Source organism: Pleurodeles waltl, chromosome 4_1 (assembly GCF_031143425.1).
Source record: "Pleurodeles waltl isolate 20211129_DDA chromosome 4_1, aPleWal1.hap1.20221129, whole genome shotgun sequence".
Classification (NCBI taxonomy): domain Eukaryota; kingdom Metazoa; phylum Chordata; class Amphibia; order Caudata; family Salamandridae; genus Pleurodeles; species Pleurodeles waltl.
Window position 1 is genome coordinate 640432284 of NC_090442.1, and position 14175 is coordinate 640446458.

A 14175-nucleotide genomic window follows, 5' to 3' on the forward strand; every position below is an offset into this window, starting at 1 on the left:
ACTAAGTGTCCACTTTTAAAGTAGCTATTTGTCAATAACTTGAAAAGTATACATGCAATTGAAATGATTCAAAGTTCCTAATGTACTTACCTGCAATACCTTTCAAACAAGATATTACATGTTAAATTTGAACCTGTGGTTCTTAAAATAAACTAAGAAAATATATTTTTCTATAACAAAACCTATTGGCTGGATTTGTCTCTGAGTGTGTGTACCTCATTTATTGTCTATGTGTATGTACAACAAATGCTTAACACTACTCCTTGGATAAGCCTACTGCTCGACCACACTACCACAAAATAGAGCATTAGTATTATCTATTTTTACCACTATTTTACCTCTAAGGGGAACCCTTGGACTCTGTGCATGCTATTCCTTACTTTGAAATAGCACATACAGAGCCAACTTCCTACATTGGTGGATCAGCGGTGGGGTACAAGACTTTGCATTTGCTGGACTACTCAGCCAATACCTGATCACACGACAAATTCCAAAATTGTCATTAGAAATTGATTTTTGCAATTTGAAAAGTTTTCTAAATTCTTAAAAGACCTGCTAGGGCCTTGTGTTAGATCCTGTTTAGCATTTCTTTTAGAGTTTAAAAGTTTGTAAAAGTTTGAATTAGATTCTAGAACCAGTTGTAGATTCTTAAAAAGTATTCCAACTTTTAGAAGCAAAATGTCTAGCACAGATGTGACTGTGGTGGAACTCGACACCACACCTTACCTCCATCTTAAGATGAGGGAGCTAAGGTCACTCTGTAAAATAAAGAAAATAACAATGGGCCCCAAACCTACCAAAATACAGCTCCAGGAGCTTTTGGCAGAGTTTGAAAAGGCCAACCCCTCTGAGGGTGGCAACTCAGAGGAAGAGGATAGTGACTTGGAGGACAATTCCCCCCTACCAATCCTATCTAGGGAGAACAGGGTCCCTCAAACCCTGACTCCAAAAATAATAGTCAGAGATGCTGGTTCCCTCACAGGAGAGACCAACACCTCTGAAATCACTGAGGATAACTCCAGTGAAGATGACCCCCTGTTAGCCAGGATGGTCAAAAGATTGGCTTTGGAAAAGCAGCTCCTAGCCATAGAAAGGGAAAGAAAAGAGATGGGCCTAGGTCCCATCGATGGTGGCAGCAACTTAAATAGGGTCAGAGATTCTCCTGACATCCTAAAAATCCCCAAAGGGATTGTAACAAAATATGAAGATGGTGATGACATCACCAAATGGTTCACAGCTTTTGAGAGGGCTTGTGTAACCAGAAAAGTAAACAGATCTCACTGGGGTGCTCTCCTTTGGGAAATGTTCACTGGAAAGTGTAGGGATAGACTCCTCACACTCTGGAAAAGATGCAGAATCTTATGACCTCATGAAGGGTACCCTGATTGAGGGCTTTGGATTCTCCACTGAGGAGTATAGAATTAGATTCAGGGGGGCTCAAAAATCCTCGAGTCAGACCTGGGTTGATTTTGTAGACTACTCAGTAAAAACACTAGATGGTTGGTTAACTGGAAATGAAGTGTGTGACTATGTTGGGCTTTATAATTTGTTTATGAAAGAACACATTTTAAGTAACTGCTTCAATGAAAAGTTGCATCAGTATCTGGTAGACCTAGGTCCAATTTCTCCCCAAGAATTGGGAAAGAAGGCAGACCACTGGGTCAAGACTAGGGTAACCAAAACTTCCACTGGGGGTGACCAAAAGAAAGGGGTTACAAAAACTCCCCAGGAGAAAGTGGGTGACACTAGAAACAAAGAAAAAGAGTCCTCTGTAGGCCCCCAAAAACCAGAACAGGTGGGTGGGCCCCAAGACACAACCCAAAACAAAGGTGGGTACCAGGGTAAGAACTGGGATGCCACTAAGGCATGGTGCCACAACTGTAATCAGTCTGGGCACCACACCAAGGACACTTCTTGTCCCAAAAACAAACCCCAGGACAAAATTCCAGGGGTAACCAGTGTAGCCATGGGAGATGACTCCTCAGATGAGGAGGTCTTCATAGCCTTCAACTGGAAACAGGGCCCAACAGGTGAGTTGGAGATTCCAGAGGGAAGTAGACACTTCCACCACCTACTGGTGAATGGAATCCCAACCACTGCCCTGAGAGACACTTGTGCCAGTCACACTATTGTGCATGACAGGCTGGTGCTCTCAAACCAGTACATCCCAGGTGAGACTGCCAGGGTAAGAGTTAGCCTAGACAGGGTCACTAAGAGGCCTGTGGCTTTAGTACCCATAGAAGTGGGTGGCACTCTTAGCTGGAGAAGGGTAGTAGTCAGTACAGACCTCCCCCTTGATTGTCTCCTTGGAAATGACTACCCAGAGGTTAGTCAGAGCCCAAGAGAGGAACTGGTCCAGTGCCAGTCCTCTCCCAAGGATTCTGGAAGTCCTGCCTCTGCAGTAAATGCAAGCAGGCCCCAGAAGAAGAAGAAAAGAAAACAGAGTAGGAAGGGTGGACAACCTTTAGCCAAGGTTACAGCAAGCCAAGGAGATTCTGCTCCAGTAGGGGAGAACTCCAAAAATGGCCCTGATAAAGTCCAACCTGACCCACAAGAAGTCCTGGCTAGTCAGGCAACTGTTAAACCTGAGTGGGTGGCTCCTCAGCTAACAGAAGAAAGAGTGGAAGAAGGGTGTTTACTACAAGATGTGGTAACCCCCCACTCTAATACAGCAGACAGGCAACCTGAACCCAAAGAGGCCTGTAACTTAGCCCCTTCCCTTTTAGGTGAAGAGCTAAAGGTGTGGTTCTGGGCACTGACAGCTGTCAGTGGCCTCTGCTGGGTGTTAGCCTTTATGGCTGCACTATCCTTAGCATGGTGGTCTGACCCCATGCCAAATAGCAAGTTAGGCCCCCTGACCCTATTGGTCATGGTGGGGTTACTCCAGCTCTGGGTAACCTCTCTGGGTAAGCTAGGGGTAACCCTGGCCAAGATAAGGTTAGCAGAGGTGGATACCTCTAAGACCAAAATAGAAAGAATGGGTGGAAACATTGAAGAGGCAGACAAGAGGCAATTCAGACTAGGTCCTATCACTGTGGAAGTAGGTCAGTTCCCCAAAGGGAATGACCTGAACAGAAGGATGTAAGGCAGAGTAGGCCCTGCAACTAACCAGCCTATTTCTCCTACTCTTCCTCGCCTGACAGACTAGGAAGACTCTCCCAGCTTGGGCTGAGTCTCCTGGCCTGTGGGCTGGGGGGGGCTTGTGTAAAGAAATGGCTCCCTGTTGCAGTTACCCCCCACTTTTTGCCTGATACTGATGCTGACTTGACTGAGAAGAGTGCTGGGACCCTGCTAACCAGGCCCCAGCACCAGTGTTCCTTCACCTAAAATGTACCATTGTATCCACAATTGGCACACCCTGGCATTCAGATAAGTCCCTTGTAACTGGTACTTCTAGTACCAAGGGCCCTGATGCCAAGGAAGGTCTCTAAGGGCTGCAGCATGTCTTATGCCACCCTAGAGACCCCTCACTCAGCACAGACACACTGCTTACAAGCCTGTGTGTGCTAGTGAGAACAAAATGAGTAAGTCGACATGGCACTCCCCTCAGGGTGCCATGCCAGCCTCTCACTGCCTATGCAGTATAGGTAAGACACCCCTCTAGCAGGCCTTACAGCCCTAAGGCAGGGTGCACTATACCATAGGTGAGGGTACCAGTGCATGAGCATGGTACCCCTACAGTGTCTAAACAAAACCTTAGACATTGTAAGTGCAGGGTAGCCATAAGAGTATATGGTCTGGGAGTCTGTCAAACACGAACTCCACAGCACCATAATGGCTACACTGAAAACTGGGAAGTTTGGTATCAAACTTCTCAGCACAATAAATGCACACTGATGCCAGTGTACATTTTATTGCAAAATACACCCCAGAGGGCACCTTAGAGGTGCCCCCTGAAACTTAACCGACTGTCTGTGTAGGCTGACTAGTTCCAGCAGCCTGCCACACCAGAGACATGTTGCTGGCCCCATGGGGAGAGTGCCTTTGTCACTCTGAGGCCAGTAACAAAGCCTGCACTGGGTGGAGATGCTAACACCTCCCCCAGGCAGGAGCTGTAACACCTGGCGGTGAGCCTCAAAGGCTCACCCCTTTGTCACAGCCCAGCAGGGCACTCCAGCTTAGTGGAGTTGCCCGGCCACGGCCCCCACTTTTGGCGGCAAGGCTGGAGGGAACAAAGAAAGCAACAAGGAGGAGTCACTGGCCAGTCAGGACAGCCCCTAAGGTGTCCTGAGCTGAAGTGACTCTAACTTTTAGAAATCCTCCATCTTGCAGATGGAGGATTCCCCCAATAGGGTTAGGATTGTGACCCCCTCCCCTTGGGAGGAGGCACAAAGAGGGTGCCACCCTCAGGGCTAGTAGCCATTGGCTACTAACCCCCCAGACCTAAACACGCCCTTAAATTTAGTATTTAAGGGCTACCCTGAACCCTAGAAAATTAGATTCCTGCAACTACAAGAAGAAGGACTGCCTAGCTGAAAACCCCTGCAGAGGAAGACCAGAAGACGACAACTGCCTTGGCTCCAGAAACTCACCGGCCTGTCTCCTGCCTTCCAAAGATCCTGCTCCAGCGACGCCTTCCAAAGGGACCAGCGACCTCGACATCCTCTGAGGACTGCCCCTGCTTCGAAAAGACAAGAAACTCCCGAGGACAGCGGACCTGCTCCAAGAAAGGCTGCAACTTTGTTTCCAGCAGCCTTGAAAGAACCCTGCAAGCTCCCCGCAAGAAGCGTGAGACTTGCAACACTGCACCCGGCGACCCCAACTCGGCTGGTGGAGATCCAACACCTCAGGAGGGACCCCAGGACTACTCTGATACTGTGAGTACCAAAACCTGTCCCCCCTGAACCCCCACAGCGCCGCCTGCAGAGGGAATCCCGAGGCTTCCCCTGACCGCGACTCTTTGAATCCTAAGTCCCGACGCCTGGGAGAGACCCTGCACCCGCAGCCCCCAGGACCTGAAGGACCGGACTTTCACTGGAGAAGTGACCCCCAGGAGTCCCTCTCCCTTGCCCAAGTGGAGGTTTCCCCGAGGAACCCCCCCCTTGCCTGCCTGCAGCGCTGAAGAGATCCCGAGATCTCTCATAGACTAACATTGCGAACCCGACGCTTGTTTCTACACTGCACCCGGCCGCCCCCGTGCTGCTGAGGGTGAAATTTCTGTGTGGGCTTGTGTCCCCCCCGGTGCCCTACAAAACCCCCCTAGTCTGCCCTCCGAAGACGCGGGTACTTACCTGCAAGCAGACCGGAACCGGGGCACCCCCTTCTCTCCATTCTAGCCTATGTGTTTTGGGCACCACTTTGAACTCTGCACCTGACCGGCCCTGAGCTGCTGGTGTGGTGACTCTGGGGTTGCTCTGAACCCCCAACGGTGGGCTACCTTGGACCAAGAACTGAACCCTGTAAATGTCTTACTTACCTGGTAAAACTAACAAAAACTTACCTCCCCCAGGAACTGTGAAAATTGCACTAAGTGTCCACTTTTAAAGTAGCTATTTGTCAATAACTTGAAAAGTATACATGCAATTGAAATGATTCAAAGTTCCTAATGTACTTACCTGCAATACCTTTCAAACAAGATATTACATGTTAAATTTGAACCTGTGGTTCTTAAAATAAACTAAGAAAATATATTTTTCTATAACAAAACCTATTGGCTGGATTTGTCTCGGAGTGTGTGTACCTCATTTATTGTCTATGTGTATGTACAACAAATGCTTAACACTACTCCTTGGATAAGCCTACTGCTCGACCACACTACCACAAAATAGAGCATTAGTATTATCTATTTTTACCACTATTTTACCTCTAAGGGGAACCCTTGGACTCTGTGCATGCTATTCCTTACTTTGAAATAGCACATACAGAGCCAACTTCCTACACATGGGATCTTTATGATGCACCTGTGTCAGATAACAGTCCTGACTGTTACCCAGCAAGACCATCACCACCTGAAGACAGTACTGCTTACATGCAGGTGGTGTCCAGAGCAGCTGCTTTTCACAACGTGACACTGCACGCTGAACCTATCAAAGATGACTTTTTATTTAATACTCTGTCGTCCACACATAGTCAGTACCAGAGTCTTCCAATGCTACCGGGAATGTTGAAACACGCAAAGCAAATATTTCAAGAACCCGTTAAAGGCAGGGCCATTACTCCTAGGGTAGAGAAAAAGTACAAGCCTCCACCAACAGACCCTATGTACATTACGCAGCAACTGCACCGGACTCAGTAGTAGTTGGCGCAGCACGTAAAAGGGCGAATTCACACACCTCCGGAGATGCACCACCACCCGACAAAGAAAGTCGCAAGTTCGACGCAGCGGGAAAAAGAGTGGCAGCACAAGCAGCCAATCAATGGCGCATTGCAAATTCACAGGCTTTGCTGTCAAGATATGACAGAGCCCACTGGAATGAAATGCAACACGTTATTGAACATCTGCCCAAAAAATTCCAAAAACGTGCACAACAGGTGGTAGAAGAGGGCCAAAGTATCTCAAATAACCAGATACCTTCAGCAATGGACGCAGCAGACACAGCTGCAAGAACTGTAAATACAGCGGTGACAATTCGGAGACATGCATGGCTGCGCACCTCAGGATTCAATTCCGAAATCCAACAGGCTGTGCTTAATATGCCTTTTAATGGACAGCAGTTGTTTGGGCTGGAAGTGGACACTGCTATTGAGAAGTTGAAAAAAGATACAGATACGGCCAAGGCCATGGGCGCGCTCTACTCCCCACAGAGCAGAGGCACTTTTAGGAAGACACAATTTAGAGGGGGGTTTCGGGGTCAAACCACAGAACCCTCAACTTCACAAACCAGGCCCACATACCAGAGCCAGTATCAGAGATGAGGCGTTCGGGGACAATACAGAGGGGGACAGTTCCCTAAGACTAGAGGGAAGTTCCAAAGTCCCAAGACCCCTCAAAACAAACAGTGACTTCAGTGTCACAAATCCCCAACACGTAACACCAGTGGGGGGGAGACTAACAGATTTTTACCAAAATTGGGAGGAAATAACAACGGACTCGGGGGTCCTAGCCATCATCCAACATGGCTATTGCATAGAATTCCTACAATTACCACCAAATGTGCCGCCAAAAACACACAACATGTCCAAACAACACATGGATCTATTACAGATAAAAGTCCAAGCGTTGTTGCAAAAAGATGCAATAGAACTAGTACCCAATCATCAAAAAGGGACAGGGGTTTGCTCCCTGTACTTTATCATACCCAAAAAGGACAAAACTCTAAGACCTATATTAGATCTCAGAACACTAAATCTTTACATCAAATCATATCACTTTCACATGGTGACACTTCAAGACGTAATCCCCTTGCTCAAACAACAAGACTACATGACAAAATTAGATCTCAAAGATGCGTGCTTCCATATACCCATACATCCTTCACACAGGAAATACTTAAGGTTTGTAATCCAAGGAGTACATTACCAGTTCAAAGTGTTACCATTCGGAATAACAACAGCACCAAGGGTATTTACAAAATGCCTTGCAGTAGTAGCTGCACATATCAGAAGACAGCACATACACGTATTCCTGTATCTAGACGATTGGTTAATAAAAACCAGCACTCAGAAACAGTGTCTTCAACACACAAAATACGTCATAGAAACTCTTCACAAACTAGGGTTCTCACTAAACTACCAAAAATCACACTTACAGCTGTGTCAAATACAACAATACTTAGGAGCAACAATCAACACAAAAAAAGGGATTGCCACTCCAAGTCCACAAAGGGTACAAGCATTCCAAAACGTAATACAAAGCATGCACCCAAACCAAAAGTATCAGGTAAAATTAGTGATGAAACTACTAGGCATGATGTCCTCATGCATAGCCATTGTCCCAAACGCAAGATTACACATGCGGCCCTTACAACAGTGCCTAGCAACACAATGGACACAAGCACAGGGTCAACTTCAAGATCTAGTGTTGATAGACCGCCAAACACACACCTCGCTTCAATGGTGGAATCCTGTAAATTTAAACCAAGGGCGGCCTTTCCAAGACCCAGTGCCTCAATACGTAATCACAACAGATGCTTCCATGGTAGGGTGGGGAGCACATCTCAACCAACACAGCATCCAGGGACAATGGGACACCCATCAGAAACAACTTCACATAAATCAGCTAGAACTACTAGCAGTGTTTCTAGCGTTGAAAGCATTTCAACCGCTAATAACCCACAAACACATTCTTGTCAAAACAGACAACATGACAACAATGTATTACTTAAACAAACAGGGAGGCACACACTCATCACAACTGTGTCTCTTAGCACAGAAGATTTGGCATTGGGTGATTCACAATCACATTTGCCTAATAGCGCAATACATCCCAGGAATACATAACCAATTGGCCGACAATCTCAGTCGAGATCACCAACAGATCCACGAATGGGAGATTCATCCACAAATACTGCAAACCTACTTCCAAAAGTGGGGAACACCGCAAATAGACCTATTCGCAACATAAGAAAACGCAAAATGCCAAAACTTCGCATCCAGGTACCCACAGCCTCACTCCAAAGGCAATGCGTTATGGATGAGTTGGTCAGGGATATTTGCTTACGCTTTTCCCCCTCTCCCACACCTTCCGTATCTTGTAAAAAATTGAGTCAAAACAAACTCAAACTAATATTAATAGCACCAACTTGGGCACGACAACCTTGGTACACAACATTACTAGACCTGTCAGTAGTGCCTCATATCAAACTACCAAACAGACCAGATCTGTTAACTCAACACAAACAGCAGATCAGACACCCGAATACAGCATCGCTCAATCTAGCGATCTGGCTCCTGAAGTCTTAGAATTCGGACACCTAGACCTTACACAAGAAAGTATGGAGGTCATCAAACAGGCTAGAAAACCTACTACAAGACATTGCTACGCAAATAAATGGAAATTATTTGTTTATTACTGTCAAAATAATCAAATTCAACCATTACACGCGTCTGCAAAAGACATTGTAAGCTACTTACTACACTTACAAAAATCTAACTTAGCTTTTTCGTCCATTAAAATACATCTCACAGCAATTTCAGCATATCTGCAGATTACACATTCAACTTCACTATTTAGAATCCCAGTCATAAAAGCATTTATGGAGGGTCTAAAAAGGATCATTCCACCAAGAACACCACCAGTTCCTACGTGGAACCTCAATATTGTATTAACGCTACTCATGGGTCCACCATTCGAACCCATGCACTCTTGTGAAATGTAATACTTAACTTGGAAAGTAGCCTTTCTAATAGCTATCACATCCCTCAGAAGAGTAAGTGAAATACAAGCCTTTACCATACAAGAACCCTTTATACAAATACACAAACATAAAGTGGTTCTACGCACAAATCCTAAATTTTTGCCAAAAGTTATATCACCGTTCCACTTAAACCAAACTGTGGAACTCCCAGTGTTTTTTCCACAACAAGACTCTGTAGCTGAAAGAGCATTACATACATTAGACATAAAAAGAGCTCTAATGTACTACATTGATAGAACTAAACAGTTTCGCAAAACAAAACAATTGTTTGTAGCTTACCAAAAACCTCATACATGGAATCCAATATCCAAACAAGGCATTGCCAGATGGATAGTTAAATGTATTCAAACCTGTTATGTTAAAGCTAAAAGAGAACTGCCTATTACACCAAAGGCACACTCCACTAGAAAGAAAGGCGCCACAATGGCCTTTCTAGGAAATATACCAATGACAGAAATCTGTAAGGCAGCCACATGGTCTACGCCTCATACATTCACTAAACATTACTGCGTGGATGTGTTAACAACACAAGCCACAGTAGGACAAGCAGTACTAAGAACATTATTTCAAACAACTTCAACTCCTACAGGCTAAACCACCGCTTTTGGGGAGATAACTGCTTACTAGTCTATGCACAGCATGTGTATCTGCAGCTACACATGCCATTGAACGGAAAATGTCACTTACCCAGTGTACATCTGTTCGTGGCATGAGACGCTGCAGATTCACATGCGCCCTCCCACCTCCCCGGGAGCTTGTAGCCATTATAAGTTGATTAAAGTTAAACTTGTACATTTGAAAATTTGTAAATATAACACTTTTAGTTACATTATGTACATACATACTTACTCCAATGCATGGCCATTATTACTATATACACAACTCCTACCTCACCCTCTGCGGGGAAAACAATCTAAGATGGAGTCGACGCCCATGCGCAATGGAGCCAAAATGGGAGGAGTCCCTCCATCTCGTGACTCGAAAAGACTTCTTCGAAGAAAAACAACTTGGAACACTCCGAGCCCAACACTAGATGGCGGGATATGCACAGCATGTGAATCTGCAGCGTCTCATGCCACGAACAGATTTACACTGGGTAAGTGACATTTTCCATATATATATATATATATATATATATATATATATATATATATATATATATATAATAATAATAATAATAATAATTAAAAGGTGCTCTGAGGTCCCGGCAGGTGAGTGGAATTATTCATTGTTTATGACTTTGATGAGGATTCCCCCGGAAGCGAACTAGGATTACAGTTAAGCAACTTTTCCTTCCTCATAGACCCTCCCAACTCTGCAAAATGTTCTCCACACCCTGAAGCTTCTGTTAGTTTCTACACACTGGTCATAAATCTTTAAGTTGTGGCTCCCTGGAGTGGCACCTATATAGGCACTGCACATGAAACTTCCAACATCACCAATGCAGAGCTGCCCAGTGCTTTCTACCACCGCACAGTTGTACTGCACAAGATATTTCAGATCCAGTTTGACACCTGGGTAATATTCTAAGGTGATGAATCTGCAGTTACTCTCTACCTGCAGGTAAGTAACTTGTTCATTTCTCCATTAGGATATTTAACACCTTCCATAGGCTGCTAAAAGAACTCCTTTTCTCAAAAATGTTTTTTTTACTATTTCTGTTATAAAGGATTTTAGAAGCATTGATGAAGGTCTTTCTTCTTATTCTGAACCCATCTCCCTTCTGAGAGCTAAACATTGTTTTATTTAAATTCAAAGCTCCTACATTCAATCTAATGCAGAACACCCTTTGTAGCATCTGTTATGGAAGACAGTTGTATCTGTTGCAGTCCCTTCCACCTCAAGAGTTTAAAATAATTGTTCATGCAGAAAGTTGTAGTGAGCTCATCCTTACTTCCTGCCTAAGGTTGTGTGTCATTTTATATTGACTAAAGTAAACCATTAAGGACTGGTTACACGACTTCAAGGAGCCCATCTCTAGATGGATTGTTTCCTGAACCCTGTTATATTATTAGCACAGTAGATATTTCCAGGAAAACTGAAAAATCCAAGACACAAAGTTGATACAGCTGGCTTCAGAACCTCCCTTTGAATACATTGTAGGACACTGATTGTGAAAGTCTATTCATACTTTCTCTGAGCATTACTCTTTGACCTTCGATGCTAGGGTAAATGTCAATCTGCTTCGACGAATTTGCTTGAAGTAGGCCATCTTCAGTAAAAGAGCAAGTCTTGCTGTCTATTCAAACTGCAGATTGTCCCATTGTGCATACGGAAACGTTTATTTCATTTTCCAGTTATTGTTGTTTCGCGTGTTAATTTAAGAAAGAGTAGAAGACTCAACTCTTTATCAAATCCAACATCACAGTGGAGTGACAACACTCGTCTGATCGAGAACTCCGCTAACTCTGCTATTGCTGTTTGACTATATGGTTGCCTTTGTCCCTGTACAGCACTTCACCCCCTTCAGTTTGGTGCTGTACAAATACCACATACATAATTCAAACATACAAGCCACTTATGAAGGAGGTACGAGCTAGAACAGTCAGCCACATGACTTTGTGAAAATGTACATTGCACCTCAAGAAGAACCGGCATTGGTCCTCAGAGATTGCTTACCAGCGAAAGTTTGTGCATCTGATTGAAATTAACCAGCCTCTGTAACACCTACATGGATTTGAGTTTGGCTGTACGCAAATTTCAGCTATTGGATTTCACTAATGGAAGGGAACAGTGAAAAAAGATTTCAGGCAGTATATTTTTTAAATGGATGAATAGTCCTCGTGATACTATTGTTTATCGTTAACTATTTATGTACCACACTTAAAGCCTTTTTTGGTATATTTATTATTTAGTGTGTTTCAGTGCAGTGGACAGAGAAAAAGGAAAGATAAAAAAACGAATTCAAACATTTTAATACACTATTTTGATGTATTTGAAGTCTGACGCTCATTTCAAAATGTTCTACAGGCTATATACACCCTGTGATTGGTTTAACAAATTCAATACGGGTGTGAATCTTTGAAGGACCCTTCACCTTTTGCATGGCATTGGCACCTGCACCTTGTACTGACATCTTATTTACAGTATACTATACATGACCCATGCATACTGATTGGACCCGTAGTGGGAGTGGGATAGAACCTTTCCCCACAAATTGCTGCAACGCATAAAAAGCAAGATTAGACCAGAATAATTCACTCTAGTGTAATACTATATTCCAATTCAAAATGCCTGACTTTTTGTTCAATATGGAGGGAGATAAATGTGAAGGAAAAAAAGGGGGGCAAAACTTTTTCCAAACAAGGAACAATATGATGTGGCTTGAAAATTAACTGGTGGCAGGGTGTCATCTCACTGTACCCGAGGGAAGTTGTAAATGACAATAGTTTCAGCACATAGGATTCTGCAGGAAATCTTCAACACTGCACAGTGGAACCTGGCCCATACCTTTGTAAATCATCACTGCCTGGAAAGTTAAATTAGACTGAGCTACACCACCAGGCGCATTGCTCAGTCAAATATTGGCAAGTAAGCTAAGATCTTGTGCCTCAAAATGTGCTCACTAGTTGAGAAAAATACTACTTTAACTGTTGATCTGTATTGATATTTTATGACTGATCGGATTCCGTCCCATGTGTGCCCTTTCCTATTGGAGCATTTAATTGACTGAATTCGAACCGTTGTGTCCAGCAGGAGGCTTGAAAAATTACAATTGGAAAACATTAAAACAAAGTAATTGAGAGTTTTCATCTTAACAGTGAATATGCTGAGCACATCTGAGAGGTATTGACACTGGATTAACCACAATTGCAGTTATTAACCTATTCTTGTCCATATTTTGCTGACTTGTTCTTTCCTTCTGCTGTGACAGTTGTGCTTTATCTTATATCCTAAGACTGTAGGTTCTCCACATTAATTGTACATAAAGGAAGAAAGATTGTCGTTTTTTTTTGTTTGTGATCAAAGCACGATGCCTCTGCATGCTGACATTGTTTAATGCCCAGTGCCAGATAAGAATACTGGATAAAAGATTTTGTAACGAATGATGCAGTTTGCAATATTTTCGCAGACATTAATTTTCCTATTGTGGAGAATCATGTACATATGTTGTTACTCATTTAAACAGTTGGTTGTTCAAAACATGCAGTACACAACTAAAATATTGTACATTTTGAACTGGATATAGATTATTTCTGAGTCATTGTGATCTCTTTTAGTTCAGAGGGCTATAGTTTGTCTTCATAAAAGCACTTTTGTGGACATCAGTGGCCCTCATTTTGGGGAGGTTATGTAGTTTAAAAACGGGAATGTTTCCTAAACTGTGTAGTTTGAGATCCTTTTCTACTGGTGATATTCAGGAAAGTAGTTTGTTTTGCAGCATGCAAATGGTTAGATATGGTTTAAAATATCTCAAACCATAGTGCCTTTGCTGAAACTGGCTTTGTTAGTTTGCCCGTATAGAGTCCCTGAAATTAATTCTTTGCTAAGCAATTTTAAAATTGTTTTATTTACTTTGTGTCTCACTGTTACTGTATTTCAATTTCAGGTTGAATGCACATTTTGAAGTGAATCAGGATTCCTCAGTCTCTCGATCAGAGATGTATTCTGAATATCTCTCCACCTGCAGCAAATTAGCTAGGGGCGGAATCCTAACATCAAGTGGCTATTATAAATGCCTGAGGTAGGGTATAATTTTTAACAGAAATTCAGAATTATTTTTTTTTTCTACATATATGTATGTATTTTTTTTTTTATATATTTCAGTCTGTAAGAAAAAAAAAAAATTGTGTGAATGTCAGCTCCAGAGGCCTGCATGAATGTGCAGATGACATTTGAAAGTCCTAGTAGGTCAGTTTTATCCTAGTCAGTTTGAGGC

At 43.4% G+C, this 14175-nt stretch overlaps 1 protein-coding gene across 1 annotated transcript in view; it reads left to right on the forward strand.

Annotated features, from left to right (window-relative positions):
* The window catches only part of ARID2 (AT-rich interaction domain 2), an 860005-nt gene that overhangs the window by 537802 nt on the left and 308028 nt on the right, over window positions 1-14175 (forward strand). Inside the window, exon 13 of the mRNA XM_069229081.1 lies at window positions 13846-13980. Within this exon, the coding sequence (XP_069085182.1) occupies window positions 13846-13980 (135 nt within the window). The remainder of the gene's footprint in view (window positions 1-13845; window positions 13981-14175) is intronic.